Below are 14,721 nucleotides of genomic sequence, written 5' to 3'. Positions count from 1 at the left end.
ATAAAGGTTTGGATGCAATTTAAAGCTTATTTCCTGTGTACAAACTGCAACAAAACAATACAGTTCTTTTATGAGGTGTTGAGTGACGCAACACTTGAAGCAGATTTGGAATAAATTTAAGAAAGTAGAAAAATATTGACTCTATTATGAACTTTTACTGATAATTTAAATTAATAAATTATAGTCACTTATATTTAAACATTGCTAAACATTAATAAAAATGGTTAAACTATGAGAACTCCCAATTTCATTTACCATGTGATTTCACCAGCCTGTATTTAATTCTCTAAACATTTTTATTTTTAAATTTTTTATGTTTTTACATTTTTAAATTTGGACAACCTGAAAAAACAGGTGTGGTCATAATAAAAATATCCTTTATTATGTCCTATATTATAGGATTTGGATTTTTTAATATAAAATTATTAGATACATTTGATTTGACATATATTAATTATTTTCAAATTACATGTAGGGAGTTTGACATTATAGGTATAAATAGTAAAGAATTCCCTGTTTTATGATATTTTCTAATCATATTATATGATAGTATTTTGACACTTTTACACCTGTTTTTGTTGTTTTGAGTGAGGTTAAATGGGTCACATATATAACATACTGTACCTTGACAGGTTTTTTAGATGGACGTGACCCCTCCTCATTATTCTCAGCCTCTTCGTGCTCTTTGCTGCCCGTTGGCAGGTTGGAGTAGTTAGCCAGAGTGCTGAGCAGAGAGGAAACCATGGGACTGGTATCCATCTCTTCCTGCAGTGCAGTACAAATATAGGCAAAGTTCAACTTAAAAGCATATACAGTCACATTTCCTTAATAATAACAATTAAGGACAGCAACCTATATTACAGGGCAGTGAAGAGTGTGCCCACCTCAAACAGAGCCATGTTATTGCCATCATACTGCTGGCTCTTATCCATGTTAGTGGCTGCACTGCTGTTGATGAAAGGACTGCTCTCTTTAGGGTTCCCATCTCCTGAAACACAGAAAAACCAACTGGCACAGTCAAAGTCGAATCTTAAGTCATGTTAATAGCACCACTGTGGGTTTTGACGTGGTGATGTTTTGAACTGAGGCCTCGGGTTAAAGCGTCAGATCCTCATTTATAAAAAAGCTTAGTTACTCTCAAGAGCATTCCCTGATGGTGTGCTTTGCTTAATTCATAAAAGATGCTACACGTAAAAATCCTTGATTAGTCAAACTGTATGTTGTAACTTATACACCTGTGACCAATAAATGTCAGATTAGTTTAAGCTGACACCACCTGCTTTGTGTTTTCTCCTTATTAATGGCAGCACAAACGTGACCACCTGCATTGATGCTAATTAGCTAAGACAGAAGGGCACAGGAGAGATAAAGAGAAAGGCTGACAACTTCATGAGAGATGGGAGTGATTTTTTTAAACAGGACCAAAGAGGCTTGAGACAGTGAAGAGAAAAAGAAAGCTAAACGACTGATAGGAAATGTGCAATCACAGCAAAATATCCAAATCTCAGCCAAATCTCCAAAAAATACAGATGCGATGCCAAGATTCACAGCAGCAGATTAAATCCCAGTTTGGCAAGGACTTATTTATTCATTTGTTTTCAATGTTTTAATGTGCAGCCAATGTTCTGCCAAACCACTAGGCAGAGTTGTACATGCAAGCCACATCGCCAAAACAAGTTTTGGTCTTAAATGTTTTATTTGGATTTCCCACACTGCCTTTGAGTTGTCACTTTCAGGGCTGTAAAACAAACACTGTGAGGCTCAGAAATATATTCAAGAATAAATTAAAAGATTCATTATTTAGGTTTTATATCTGGATTTATTTAGTTTAATCAACTGAATCACATTACTATAATTTTTGTTTTTACTTCGGTGCAGAATGTGAGCTTTATGTGGACCAACCTAAGTGTTGTAGAACATGCATTTTATATTTAATAATAATAATAATAATAATAAAATTTGTGATTCTTATCTAGAGTGGATCTCAGGAAAACTGAGTGTTACCAATGAAGTAGACTTTAGCTAGGAATAGTAATGGATCAAAAGAGCAAAAGCAAACAAAGTCCATCTCTGAAATCTCACTTTGTATCAAACCAGTTTTCCATGTCTTCCCATAATATAAGAACAGACATGGTTACTTTTTTAATAATTTTAAATAATTCCTTCAATCCTTTCTTTAATTCAGAACACATTGAATCTGGGAAGTACTTTAATTGAATCATCAAATTATAATAATGATCATGCAAAGTTCCCTTCAGGCTTGGGTGCATATGTACCCCAAACAGCAATATAATTTATAAATAGAAGGAAAATGACTTACAACATGTATAGGTTTTTCTTAATGTTATAAAAATAATTTTAAAACTCAATTTTAAATTCCCAAGCTTGAAAATTTGCAAGCAAACTGTACCAACATACCACTTCCTGAAAAGAAATTACTAAATTCTTTAAATGCGAATAAAAGAAGAAGAGATAATAAAAAAGGATGACAATGCGGTACACCTGCTCAACTGCTTGTTAATGCAAATATTTAATCAACACATCTGATGGCAGCAACTCGGTTCACTTAGGCATGCAGATGCAGCCAAGATGACCTACTGAAGTTTAAACTGGGCATCAGAAGGGTGAAGAGTGATTTTAGTGGGCTTGAGCTGTTTTCAGCTGATAGGAAGGCAACGAATAACTTTAATAACACTAACAACATCTAAGCATGAAACAGATCAAAACTTAGGCTACATTGTGTATTGTTTCACAAATTTGGAAAACAGAAGAACGGAAAAACATTATCTGGCCAAGTGAGTCTTGATATCTGCTCCAATACTTGAAATGACAGGACCAGGAAAGAATGCTGGTAGCACAGTTACAACAACCTACCTGAGTATTGTTGCTGACCATTTCTTTATGACCACAGTCTTCTGATGACTCTTTTCAACAGGATACATCATGTCACAAAGCTCAAATCATCTCAAACACGACAGTGACTTCACTGGACTCAAACAGCCCCAGTCACCAAATCTTAATCTAACAGAGCACCTTTTGGATGTGGTGAAGGAGGAGATTTGCATGATGGATGTGCAGCTGAGAAATCTGCACATCACTGATGCTAGTTAGCTAAGAGATTTTAGTCTATGTTTTAATATGGATCAAAATCTTAGAGGCATGTTTCCAGCTTCCAGAATTAAATCAGTTCTTGAGGCAAAAGGAGTTCCAACCGGTGTGTTTACAGCGTTTACATAATGAAGTGGCTGGCACACACACACACACACACACACACACACACACACACACCCCTCTAATATCTGCTTTTGTCCACTGAGCTCTTTGTTGGAGTCCTTGGCCTGTTTGTTTTCCACTGAGTCACAGATTTTGATGATTTGTGTCTGATCCTTGGAGTTGTTATGCTGCCGGTCATGCAGCTTCAAGGCCAGTTAATATTGTGTCATTTTGTAGCAGCGGAGATTGGCTGAGCCTGCTTTTGCCCCACGAGTCCCAGGAGAGACATTCTTCGAGTGATAGCAGAGGAACACTGACAAGTCACTTCATTACACAAGTAACACGCTAAAAAGTCATATCATTATGGGTCTTTTTTGTTATTTCTAACTCCAGCGGTTATGTTAGCATTCTGAAACAATATTAATAATGAGATGAAAAACACATCTTCTGTTCAACATGTGCACGTTGTATTTTCCACAGAAGGTTAGAAGAACACATCAACTAAAATGCCAGCAGCATGAGTGCCCTGTTAATCCCACGAGACCTCTCTACAGATGGACAGGGTTAGAGTGTACAGTGATATCACAAGTCAGTACGATACATGTTTGTGCAAGTAGAAATGTAATGCATGAATGCATTCCAGCTGATATTATTAATTTTTTTATTCACAGCAGGTTAGATTTAGAAATGAATCACAATTTGGGGCAACTGTTTCCCATGACAGAAAATCCTTATTGGAACTTGCATTTAGTCATTTTTATAAAGTTGGATATAATTAGAAAAAAACCTTCCAATGCAGTGGAGACTTCATCTTATGGAGTATGATGAATGGGCAGGAAAACATTTGCATATTTGGATTCAAAAACTGCTTTGTCTATGAATGGTGCTGAGTAAGTGGTGTGCAGTATTTTTGTCTGTTGCTGTTTTTAACAGCCTTTTCATTGGAAAGAGCTTCCTGTGCCTGGAAGTAACCAGCGCTGAGCTCTGAGAATGAACCACAGAATTAAAATTGGAGGCTGTAAAAACCAAATCAAAGAGGCTATAAATTTTGGTAACACTAAGAGGAACTTCAGTGTTGGCTGTTAATTCCTTTGTGTCTGCCTATATTTGTGATTAATTTAACAATGAGTAATAGTCATCAAAAACACTATGAAAAAAACAAACTAAAAGCCCTTAAGCACGGGACTTTTAATAGTTGTTATTTCATTACCGTATAATCATGGCTATAAGCCTCTGAAGGTACAGTCAGATCTTTTACAAAACCTCCCCTTGATAGTCACAAAGAAGGACATAAGTGACCTTTGGAACAAACTTAAATTTACGCTTAAATTTTGGTTTTTTGCACACGCTTTTCGCTACTCCAGAATCCCACACCTCCTGCATAACAAGTCATATGTTTCACATAATGCCTGTTGATGGCATTTTAAGGCCTGTTTCAGTCATGGAGAACCACTTGATGTGAAAGCATGCAACTGCACAGTTAAATAAGCAATACAATCAAGTCGACTCTTCCGATTCCCCAAGCTGCAACAGTATGATACACCAATCGTTAAAGCAAAGTGAAGAGTCAAATGCCAGCACATAATGCACATAATCCCTTGCACAGTGGGCCACTGTCCTAAAGACGTGTTACCTGTCACACTGGATTAGAAAACATTTTGGTTGTAAGTTGTTAAATTTTTATATGTCTTTTTCTGTGCCTAAACACAACATGTTCAAGTCCATTCTTCCTTCTGGACGTCTTTAATGTGGACTACTCCAGTAAAAAAACCCCACTGTGGTTAAACACGGAGAACTATCCCAGACTGTGCAGATGTCTAATTAAGATGACTTTGTTACCAGGTGTTGTGACGTTAAGCTTCATGCTGCAATTCTGTTTATTTCCACTTATGGTTGTGGTTTATGTTTATGTTAAATCCAACGACCTGAGTATTCTGTAATCCACCAGGATTTTTAAATCTGCATTTAAAGCTTGTTTCTGCTCTTGGCTTAGAAAAAAAAAATCTATTTAATAATGTTTTACTTAAGGCCTTTGTGTGTGTTAGAATGTGTGGGTGACGTGTTTTGCATAAATCTTTTTATACTTTTCTATTTCCTGCTGCTTTGTGTGCCATTCTGCTCTTTGCCTCATCTGGTAAACCTTAAAGAACTAAAAGTGTGTCACGTTTGAGTCACGGTCTTTGGTCTTTGTTCTGTATCATGTCCTTAAATGAACAGCTCTAAAATATTTCCAAGCTACATGTCAGAAACAGCAAGGGCACAAGGGATGGATGCCCTGACCATGGGATGAATATCCTTTACTGCATTTTTGGGCTATTAAATTTGCTTGTTTTCTTTTCATTTTGATACTCTGCTTTTTGTCTTTGCTTTTCTTTTCCAAAACTATTTTCATATATATACAGCTTAACTTCTTCCACCGTTGTAGTGCGTGACAAATCCGAAAGTCAACTAAAATACATTTGCAAGCCGCAGAAATTAAACTTTTGATATTACTGTCCTCAGATTAGTCACATTTCCCTCCAAATCCTTCCCCTGTCGTCGACCAACTGTGTCATGCATGGCTGCTAAAAAACTGATCTATAGCATGTTTTTCTGTCACAAAGTTTCTTTATTTTTGCACATGCTGCAGCTTTTTCTTTTAAGTTCTGCAAGCACTGTTATTTTACGAGAGCTGTTGAAATGCTCACAGAATAGAACATATCACAAAGGTTAAGCAGAGGACAGGTTTCTGTAGCTTTTCAAACATCTTGATTGCTTTTCTTATGGAGCACTATTGGCTGTTTTGATGATCCCTTAATTTTCTTTCTGATACCATTCTGATGAAATTTTTAGCTACTTTGGTTAATTTAAATATTTGGAAACTAAGTCCAGGTGTGCTTGCCTTTTGTGCAATTTAGAAAATGTCAGCATGCTATCATGCTACACTAAGATGCTAACTTCAGCTCTTTAGCAAGCTAACTAGCTGCAATGGTGATTTAGCGCTGAACAGCTCTGAGTACTCACTCAGAGCTGTTCAGATGGTTCAGATTTGTTAAGCAACAGAAAGTTGTTTAATACTTCAAGGTATGCCTCTTATGCCCGAGGGTGCACATACTAGGGGATTACTATCTGTCTGCTCAGTAATCCTGCAAAGGTAGGACACTGTTCTTTACCTCTTTTGAAAAATCCTCCTACCCAAAGGACAAAGCTCCACTTTCCATATGAGGACTCAGTTGTGTAAAACGCAGAAGCAGAACTCAGACGTAATTTCACTAAATGTTTCAGACATACATTCACTGTCATTTGGTCAATGACATGTAATGCTAATACTTCAGTAATTGCAAACACTCCCTAATGGGTGATAGATACAATCAGTTGCAATGTTTATTCTGATGATAGACCAGTACTTGGTGTCTCAGTGATGGTGTGGGCTCTGTAGAAAAGCAGCTAACCCTAGCTTTTAACAAATGGTGGTAACTGACACAAATTTCTGACTCGGTAGTAGAGTTGTTGAAATTAATTTTCTTTTGATGGATTAGCTGCTTCTTCCTAATCCATTAACAGCCATGTTTAACACCTGAGATGTTCTTGGAATTGCCGAAATAGGAGGAGAGCTCAGGGCCTCTTATGTTATGACTGGCTTAGGAACTTCCAAATGGATAGAAAGATTAAGCCTCTACTACATTGGATGTTGACCTATAGTGTAACAGGCGTTCTTCACTGAGAGATGATCACATTATTTCATTTTCATCACAGTGCCCCTTTCATCAAATATCCCTTGGAATATATCATTCATTTTCAGATTTTACTCGTGGTTCACAAAGCCTTTAATGGTACTACAACTGCTTGCACAAAGTGTGAGCCTCACTAATCCTAAATGTCAGTGCACATCAGTTTTATTGGTGGACAATTGAGTGGCTGTAGCTCAGGAGGAGAGCAGGTCCTCTGCTAAGTGGAAGGTTGATGGTTCCATCCTTGGTTGTTCCAGTCTGCATGCCAATTGTCATTGAGCAAGGTACTAATACCAAGTATTGCTCTTCAGTTCATCCACTGGAATGTGAATGTTGGCTAGAAATCCCATAAGCATAAAAAAAGCATATTGTATAGGGTGCTCAGGTAGAGCAGGAGCAGGCTGTTAGGTACCCGGAGGCGCGTGGACAGCGGTTAGGTCAAAACCGCCAGTCCGTTTACAATCATTCAGTCTGGTAGAAATTAGTTTCAGTTCTTTAATGTTTCATTGCACGTTGTATTTCAGTGATACACGGCACAGGACAAATTTGCAGATTGCAGTTCACGTAGTCGTGATTCAGAAGAATCAGTTGTTTTCAGAAGCGACCTCAGTCAGTCAGTCTGACAACTGAGTAATCCTTTTGGTCTCGCTCTGTCTGAAGATTTTTGTTTGAGCTTGAAAATGGTTACAAGTTAAAGCTTGACACTAGGGCAGGGCAATATGGCCAAAAATATTTATCACGATATATATTTGAAAATTTGCGATAACGATATAACTGCCGATATAATTAATGCGAGACAAAATACTTTACAACTCCACAAGTTTATTAGTGCAAAAAAACCCCATCAATGTATTTTCAGTTAAACAAGCAGCTGTTTTTTATGTGCATTAATATATAAAAATTTAACAGTGCAAATGCAAATTCCTGGCTGACAGTTCAACCAAAAGGCATTTCCAGTTGAAATTGGCCGACATATCCTCAGCATAACCATGTAAAATATCCACAAAACTTAAAAAGAGGTTATACACACACAATATGGTAATATTATATTGAACCACAGTACGTATTACGGTCGCCATAATGCTCCGACAATTCATCAAGTGTTGTGGCTTGGTAGCTTACCGAAGTTGTACTAAAACTTATTTGACAGATTTTTGAGCACCGTGTATCATGTAAAATCAGTTCGGTAATAACGACGGCCCGCTTGCACGCTCTTGTTGTGCCTTGGTGTGTATCTGACGGGCGAAAGCCAAACCAGTTCCACACCACTTTAGTTGCGCCATTTTGTACAAACCAATTCTGGTTCATCTGTTTCATTCAACGATCTGCTTTCGTCCTTGTCACTACCCGATCCGTACCGGAAACCCAATCGGTACCCCGCATGCGCGAAAGGTGTCTACTTCCGGTCGAAGCATTTTACGATAGTTACAGGTCAGAGTATCTGTTAAGATGTTAAGAATAACAAGTATCTCTTAAAATGTTTCCGATAATGAAACATTTAATATAATGTAGACAAAAACAAAAAAATAAAAAGATAGTGACAGATCGGAACTCCCGATCCTTACTGCGCATGTGCAAAGTCGGGCTGTACAAATCGGGTCTACCCGATCCGTACCGCGCATGTGCAGGGTACGGACTGCGCTGGACTGCGCCGTGCACATTGAAGAGAACGGCAAACTCAACATCGAAGTTTACCGGAAGCCCACACACACGGACCAGTACCTCCTCTTTGACTCCCATCACCCTTTGGAACACAAACTTGGAGTAATCAGGACCCTAAACCACCGGGCAGAACATGTTCCCTCTAAGCCTGAAGGGAAAAAGAAGGAACACACACATGTAAAGGAAGCACTCAAAACGTGCGGCTATCCTAAATGGGCGTTCTTAAAGTCAGCAAAGAGGCACAGAAAAGAAGATCAGACACCAGTGAGGGAGGACAGACGCAACAACATTGTCATCCCCTATGTAGCCGGCGTATCAGAGAAACTCAGGAGAGTTTTCTCCAAGCATGACATCCCAGTGTATTTCAGACCCAGCAACACGCTCAGACACAAACTGGTTCACCCGAAAGACAAAACACCAAAACACAAACTTAACAATGTGGTGTATGCTGTACAGTGCAGCGAGGAATGCTCAGACCTCTACATTGGAGAGACCAAACAGCCACTTCACAAGCGCATGGCACAACACAGAAGAGCCACCTCCACAGGACAAGACTCAGCAGTCCATCTGCATCTTAAGGATAAAGGACACTCTTTCGAGGATGCCAATGTTCACATTTTGGACAGAGAGGACAGATGGTTTGAAAGAGGAGTGAAAGAAGCCATCTATGTCCACTGTGAGCGACCATCTTTGAACAGAGGCGGTGGTTTACGACACCAACTCTCTGCCATCTATAATCCAGTTTTGAGATCCCTTCCCAGACGCCTTAACGCCCACTCACATCCTGGGCCATCTGACCTCAGGAATTCGCATGATAAGGTGGGGCCAGGTTTCACAATGAACACACCCGAAACTCTGGCTGATTGGGACCCACACCCAGTTACACACCTTGGCTCAGGCGATTAGAGGATCGTCAGGGGGTCCTTTTGTCCCTCTGTGGGGGGTCGCTCCCACTGGGTTTATGTCTGGGACTCTCCACCATTTGACCTTGGAACTGAGGAAGCTTCTCGGATGAGAGGTGAAACGTCTTCAAGCAACTTAAAGAAGTCCAGACGCTTTTCTTTGCAAGCTCCTTTGACTGCAGGGGTTTTCTTCTTCTTCTGTTCGTTTAATGGCAGTTTACTCCCCAGTGTAAGAGGATACTGCCACCTGGTGACTGAGCGAATGAACCCTATTGTAAACTGAATTAGCGTCATTACAAACGTGTATTGAATTTGATTTAGTGATAGTCGAGTGTGTTTATGCTTGTCTGTGTGGAGAGGATTGTTGGAATAGTTATGATGATGTCTGCTATCACTGTCAATTGCCAGTAAACACTTCATCTGGCTGCTGAATCTTCACGTGACATATTACAAAGTCTGTATTATTAACTCTGTCATTAGGCACCATTCTTCTTATTTTATGGCGCTGTTGATCAATCGGGGGACGCTCTCTGTTGAGGAGAACAGCAAAAATTTGTTGCGGATACGGATTATCCATTGTTTAAATGTCCCGGTAGTCGAAAAGGAGGCAGAGCTGTTGAGAAATGCTAAGAGCTAACTGGGCGCTAACCGTGTCAATATATAATATATAATATATATAATATATATATAATATATTGAATGTCGCAATGTTGGCAAAGAGAGGAAGTGACGTAAGATTTGCGCATGCGGGGTACCGATCGGGTTTCTGGTACGGATCGGGTAGCGACAGTCCTTCTAATTCTCCGTCGTCGCCATGCTTTTTCTGCCATGTGCGTATGAAAACAAAGGCACTGCGCATGCACGTTTTACCCATATTCTATCACGATATTTCAGTCTCATGCAGAGATGACAGTCAAGACAACTCTTTATGGAAGTATGGGAATGTTCACAATAATCTTGATATTAAACAGTGATTTAGGAGTCGTGCACTCTGAGATCTCAGATGTTGACTATTCTAAAACTTTAAATTATGCAAAAGAAATGGGTGCAGCTGGCAAATGTCTATAGTTTATGAATGCAAATTAACAAGTAGAATGAGCTTGTGCTTTGCCACACTGAGGGAAAGTATCCTTTCAGAGCACAGAGGGTCACAGAGAGTCGTTATTACGTTAACTGGAGAGGTATGGTATCGGTGCGTTGGTGGTTCTTTGTGTCTGGGGGTGGGCGTCCGGGTACACACCGGCTCACTCCTTGGCAGCCGCTTATCGGGGCCTGGAGCCTGGGGCTCGCTCGGGCCACTTCGGAGGTGGGGTGCCCCCGGCCTCTCGGCCTGGGGCTCGGTCACTCAGGCACGGCTGGCTGCCGGCGGAGCTCACGGGCGCGTCACTGCAACTCCCCTTGGCTTCTGCTCAGTGGCTGCTGAGTGAGCCCTCATCTGGGACTCTCCTCAGCTCTTACTGGGACAGTGGCGCGGCTGCCCCTCTGTTGGTCTTCCTTGGTCTCTTGTGTTCTGGGGGCCTCTGGATGTCTGGAGTTTTGATCTCCTCCATACCTGCTTCATGCCCTGGGGACGGGGCTGTGGCTCCCCCACACTCCCTAGCAGATCGTTACATGGAGAAACCTTTGGAATGCGAGCATGCTGATCCACACAGGTATGCACACAGGTGTACACACGGGTATTCACAGACGCGGACTACAGCTTTCTTGGCTGCTGCCTCAAAGCACATTGTGCGCTGTCTATCTTGCGTGCTGCACAATATCGTTTATTATTTAGTATCTACTGATATCTACTGCTAGCTAGTTTATTGTGATGGTGCTGTTTGTTTTATTATGTTGCTCTTTGTTGTTTGCTTTCTCTTCTGTTTTTTTTCTCCATACAGGTGACCCAGGTGTTTTGTTTGTTTGTTTGTTTGTTTTTCTTTCTTCCCCCCCTTCTCACCGTCTCTTCTCCCCTTTGGTTTTCTTTCTCTCCCTCTCTTTCTTTCATTCTTTCTCCCTGTCCTATCCCCCAGTCATGTCTGTCCCGTTTGTAGCAACTGAAAATAAAATAAATTCATAGTTATAATAAAGGTCAATCAAATGGACCAATATGGCAAGGCCATGATGATCCACTTGGTAAAATAAATCCGCTTGGCATCTTTCTTGGCCTTAAGACAACAATTCTGATGGCTAAAGATCCAAATGGGACACAAAAAAAAAAACAAAACAAAAACAAAACAAAACTGGAGAGGTATGAAAGATTTCCTCTGTCCTTATTACAGGGTTGAAGAATCCCGCTAATGACATTCTGGTTGACTAGAAGGTTGTGAAAGAGGTAAGAGGTGTTGTCCAGGATGTCAAGTGATTTGTTCAACATCTTTTGCTCAGTAACTAACTGTAGGAGCTTCAGGTTAGTCCCTAGCAGCGAGCCAGCCTTCAAAATCAGTGTGTTAAGCTTCCATAGCTACAAAGAAACTTGCACCAGCAGTCTAACAACAGGTGTGAACATTTTACTGTATACATTAAATGATCTAAGCTTCATCGGGAAGTAAAATATGCTCTGTCTTTTCCTGTAGAGCGGCTCAGTGTTACACTTGTGGTGAACAGCCAGGTATCTGGTGCTCTGCCCACTGGTTCCCTGTACTTTATCTTCTTCTCACCACTGAAAAAACCAAAAAACTGTAGCATCACCTGAGAATTTAAATCAAAGTTATACTGGATGTCGCCACTGTACAGGGTAAAGAGAAAGAAATAATTACACAGCCTCCTGAGGGGCCCTGATCACTGCAGACACGCTTCCATTCTGTCCTCCATTCAGATGTTAATGCAACCAATCTATAATCATTGAGGGCAAATGGAGTCAGAATGTTTTCTATAATCCTTCTGCCTACACTTGACACACATATGATTAACCGATGAGAAATAATCTGATCAGAAAGATGACGTTGTTGGAGACGAAGATGCTTATATTTACAGAGCAGCAAGCAGAGCTGTGATGAAATTTGACCACAGTGTGCAGATGAAAGGCAGTGGGTGGTGCAGATTTGTACCCTTGATGTGACATGGTTATTAAAAAATGAACAGTTTATACCGGCTTTTAAAAGCTTAATAGGACACAGGCTCAAGGGGATTATCCAGCAGCTGCTGAAGGCCAAAGAGAAAAGCAGAAATTAACTTCTGCATGTGAGAGAACTGCACCAATCAGCTGCACAGCAGCCTCACAATTACATGAGACACACACACATTCCTCCATCGTTTTCACCTCGCATGCTATAACCAAGGACTTAAAGCTAATTCCATGAAGTTATTTGTGTCATTTAACTCTGTTTCCTCACCGAGAGCCTCTGTCACTGTGTTGCACATAGAATTAAATTAAATTATTTCTATTAAAAATTTATAATAGTTAAAGGTTAACCTTCCACTGTACTTTTATTTTAAACATCAGTGAACTTTTCCCTTCTTCTCCTGTCTTCTCTTGGGTGGGCACCGAATGCCATTTCATATGTACTAAGTGAGACAAGATCATTCGCCGTCTTGCCTCAGTGCTTTTAATTTGTAGTACATTGTCTGGCACACACACATATAATATAACATTCCGCTTTATTTATTTTATTATTTCTTTATTAAAGACTGCTGCCAATTTACTCCAATGGAAGTCAGTGAAATAAGATATTACAGGGACTATCAGGAGGATCTTCAGAGTGTGATTTAAACATGTGAAATGATAAGGTACATGAATTTGGCTTCTCAAAAGCAGCCAGGCATCAAAATGAATGCTTAATTTCCAATACAAGGCAAGTATGGCTCCAGTGTAGTCTGTGGGGCAGACAGCATTGGTTTCATTTCACCTCTTGACTTATATTTTGCCTGGTACAGGTTCTCATGCTTCACTGCATGTAATAACTGTGCATTTACACTTCGTTTGATAAAATATTGGCAAAACTGATAACTTTGCCTCACATCTAGAAGGTTTGAGTGCACTGGCTGGCTGGAGCCTTTCTGTGCAGCGATTGAATGCTCTCCCCATGGCTGTGTGGGATCCCTCATGGTACACTGGCTTCCTCCCACAGTTCAAAGACATGCATGTTAGGTTAACTGGCAATTCTAAAATTCCTGTAGGCGTGAATGTGACGCCTCGGTGAAAGCGAAAGTGTCGGCTCTGCAGATTGGAGACCTATCCAGGGTTTACACCACCTCTCACCACATGATCGTTGGGATAGGTTCCAGCAAATGGATGAGGCAAAACGATGGATGGATAAATGGATGGATGAATCACAAAAAGCTTGTTAAGCAGCATAGACACCAAAATAATCATCTGAGCCTATTGTAAGCTTGTATATGCAGTGAGTACTTGAACTCATAAAACCCCTCATGTGTTTACATTAAGCTCAATTGTTTGCTTGGCTTTAAATTCAGAAGCAAGAGTCCTAAGATACATATATGTAAATACACAAACTTCTATCAACTTGTCAACAGATCTTAACACTTTGACAGAAATAAGGGAGGTATAAACAGAACACTCACACCAGCTTGAGAATTTCCAGATGTAAAACTTTTTTGTGTTGAACAAACCAATCTCGTTGCATTTGAAATCCATTTACACATCTCCTCCTCCAACACATACAAGTATAACTCTGCAGCTAATGAGACCACCATGTTCATGTGGTTGTTGACACTTATGTAAGCCACCAGAGATTCGAATATGGTGAGAACGTGCACAGGAATACAGACACTACATGCTAAAGTGTTGTATTATATATGTTGTATAAATCTATCTAGCCAGCCATATACTCGTTGGATCACGATTACTGTGTTTATTAAAGCAAGTTTGCCATTTGGGGAAATGCAATTATTTGCTTTCTTGGTGATATTTTAACTTAACGTAGCACAAAGAGGGAAAAGAGGGAAACGGCATCAATGCTCTGTACAACAGGGAACAAATTCAGACACCAGCACTGTTAACCTGACTTGCCATCTTTGCAAACAATTTAAGTGTAATATCACAACCGTGTGCAGGGAGCTTGTTATCTTGTTGCCTTGTAAACAATTACTTTGAAGATGGGGCCCAGATCTGTGACTTTGTTGCATCAAGACAGCAATCGAACTGGAGTAGGACGGAGTCAGTCTGCTATCAGTCTGCTATCAGTTTGCAGTTAAATGGGGTCAAGCTGGCAATTACATACAATCTGTTTGTGATAATATGGCCATTATCTGTGATAAATCAGCAAAAACTGCAAATCTGTCGCTCTCTGCTG

The 14,721-nt window shown here is 40.1% G+C and overlaps 1 protein-coding gene across 1 annotated transcript in view; it reads right to left on the bottom strand.

Moving 5' to 3' along the window:
- Nucleotides 1–14,721, bottom strand: part of slc12a5b (solute carrier family 12 member 5b) — a 41,080-nt gene that overhangs the window by 17,879 nt on the left and 8,480 nt on the right. The window contains exons 2-3 of the mRNA XM_082518103.1: nt 885–988; nt 625–765 (exon numbers count right to left, since the gene is read on the bottom strand). Of these exons, the coding sequence (XP_082374229.1) occupies nt 625–765; nt 885–988 (245 nt within the window). The remainder of the gene's footprint in view (nt 1–624; nt 766–884; nt 989–14,721) is intronic.

The sequence above is a fragment of the Aulonocara stuartgranti genome (genome assembly GCF_965226115.1).
Source record: "Aulonocara stuartgranti genome assembly, chromosome: 20".
NCBI lineage: Eukaryota > Metazoa > Chordata > Actinopteri > Cichliformes > Cichlidae > Aulonocara > Aulonocara stuartgranti.
The sequence above is the reverse complement of the archived record's forward strand: the minus strand, read 5'-3'. Positions and strand labels throughout refer to the sequence as shown.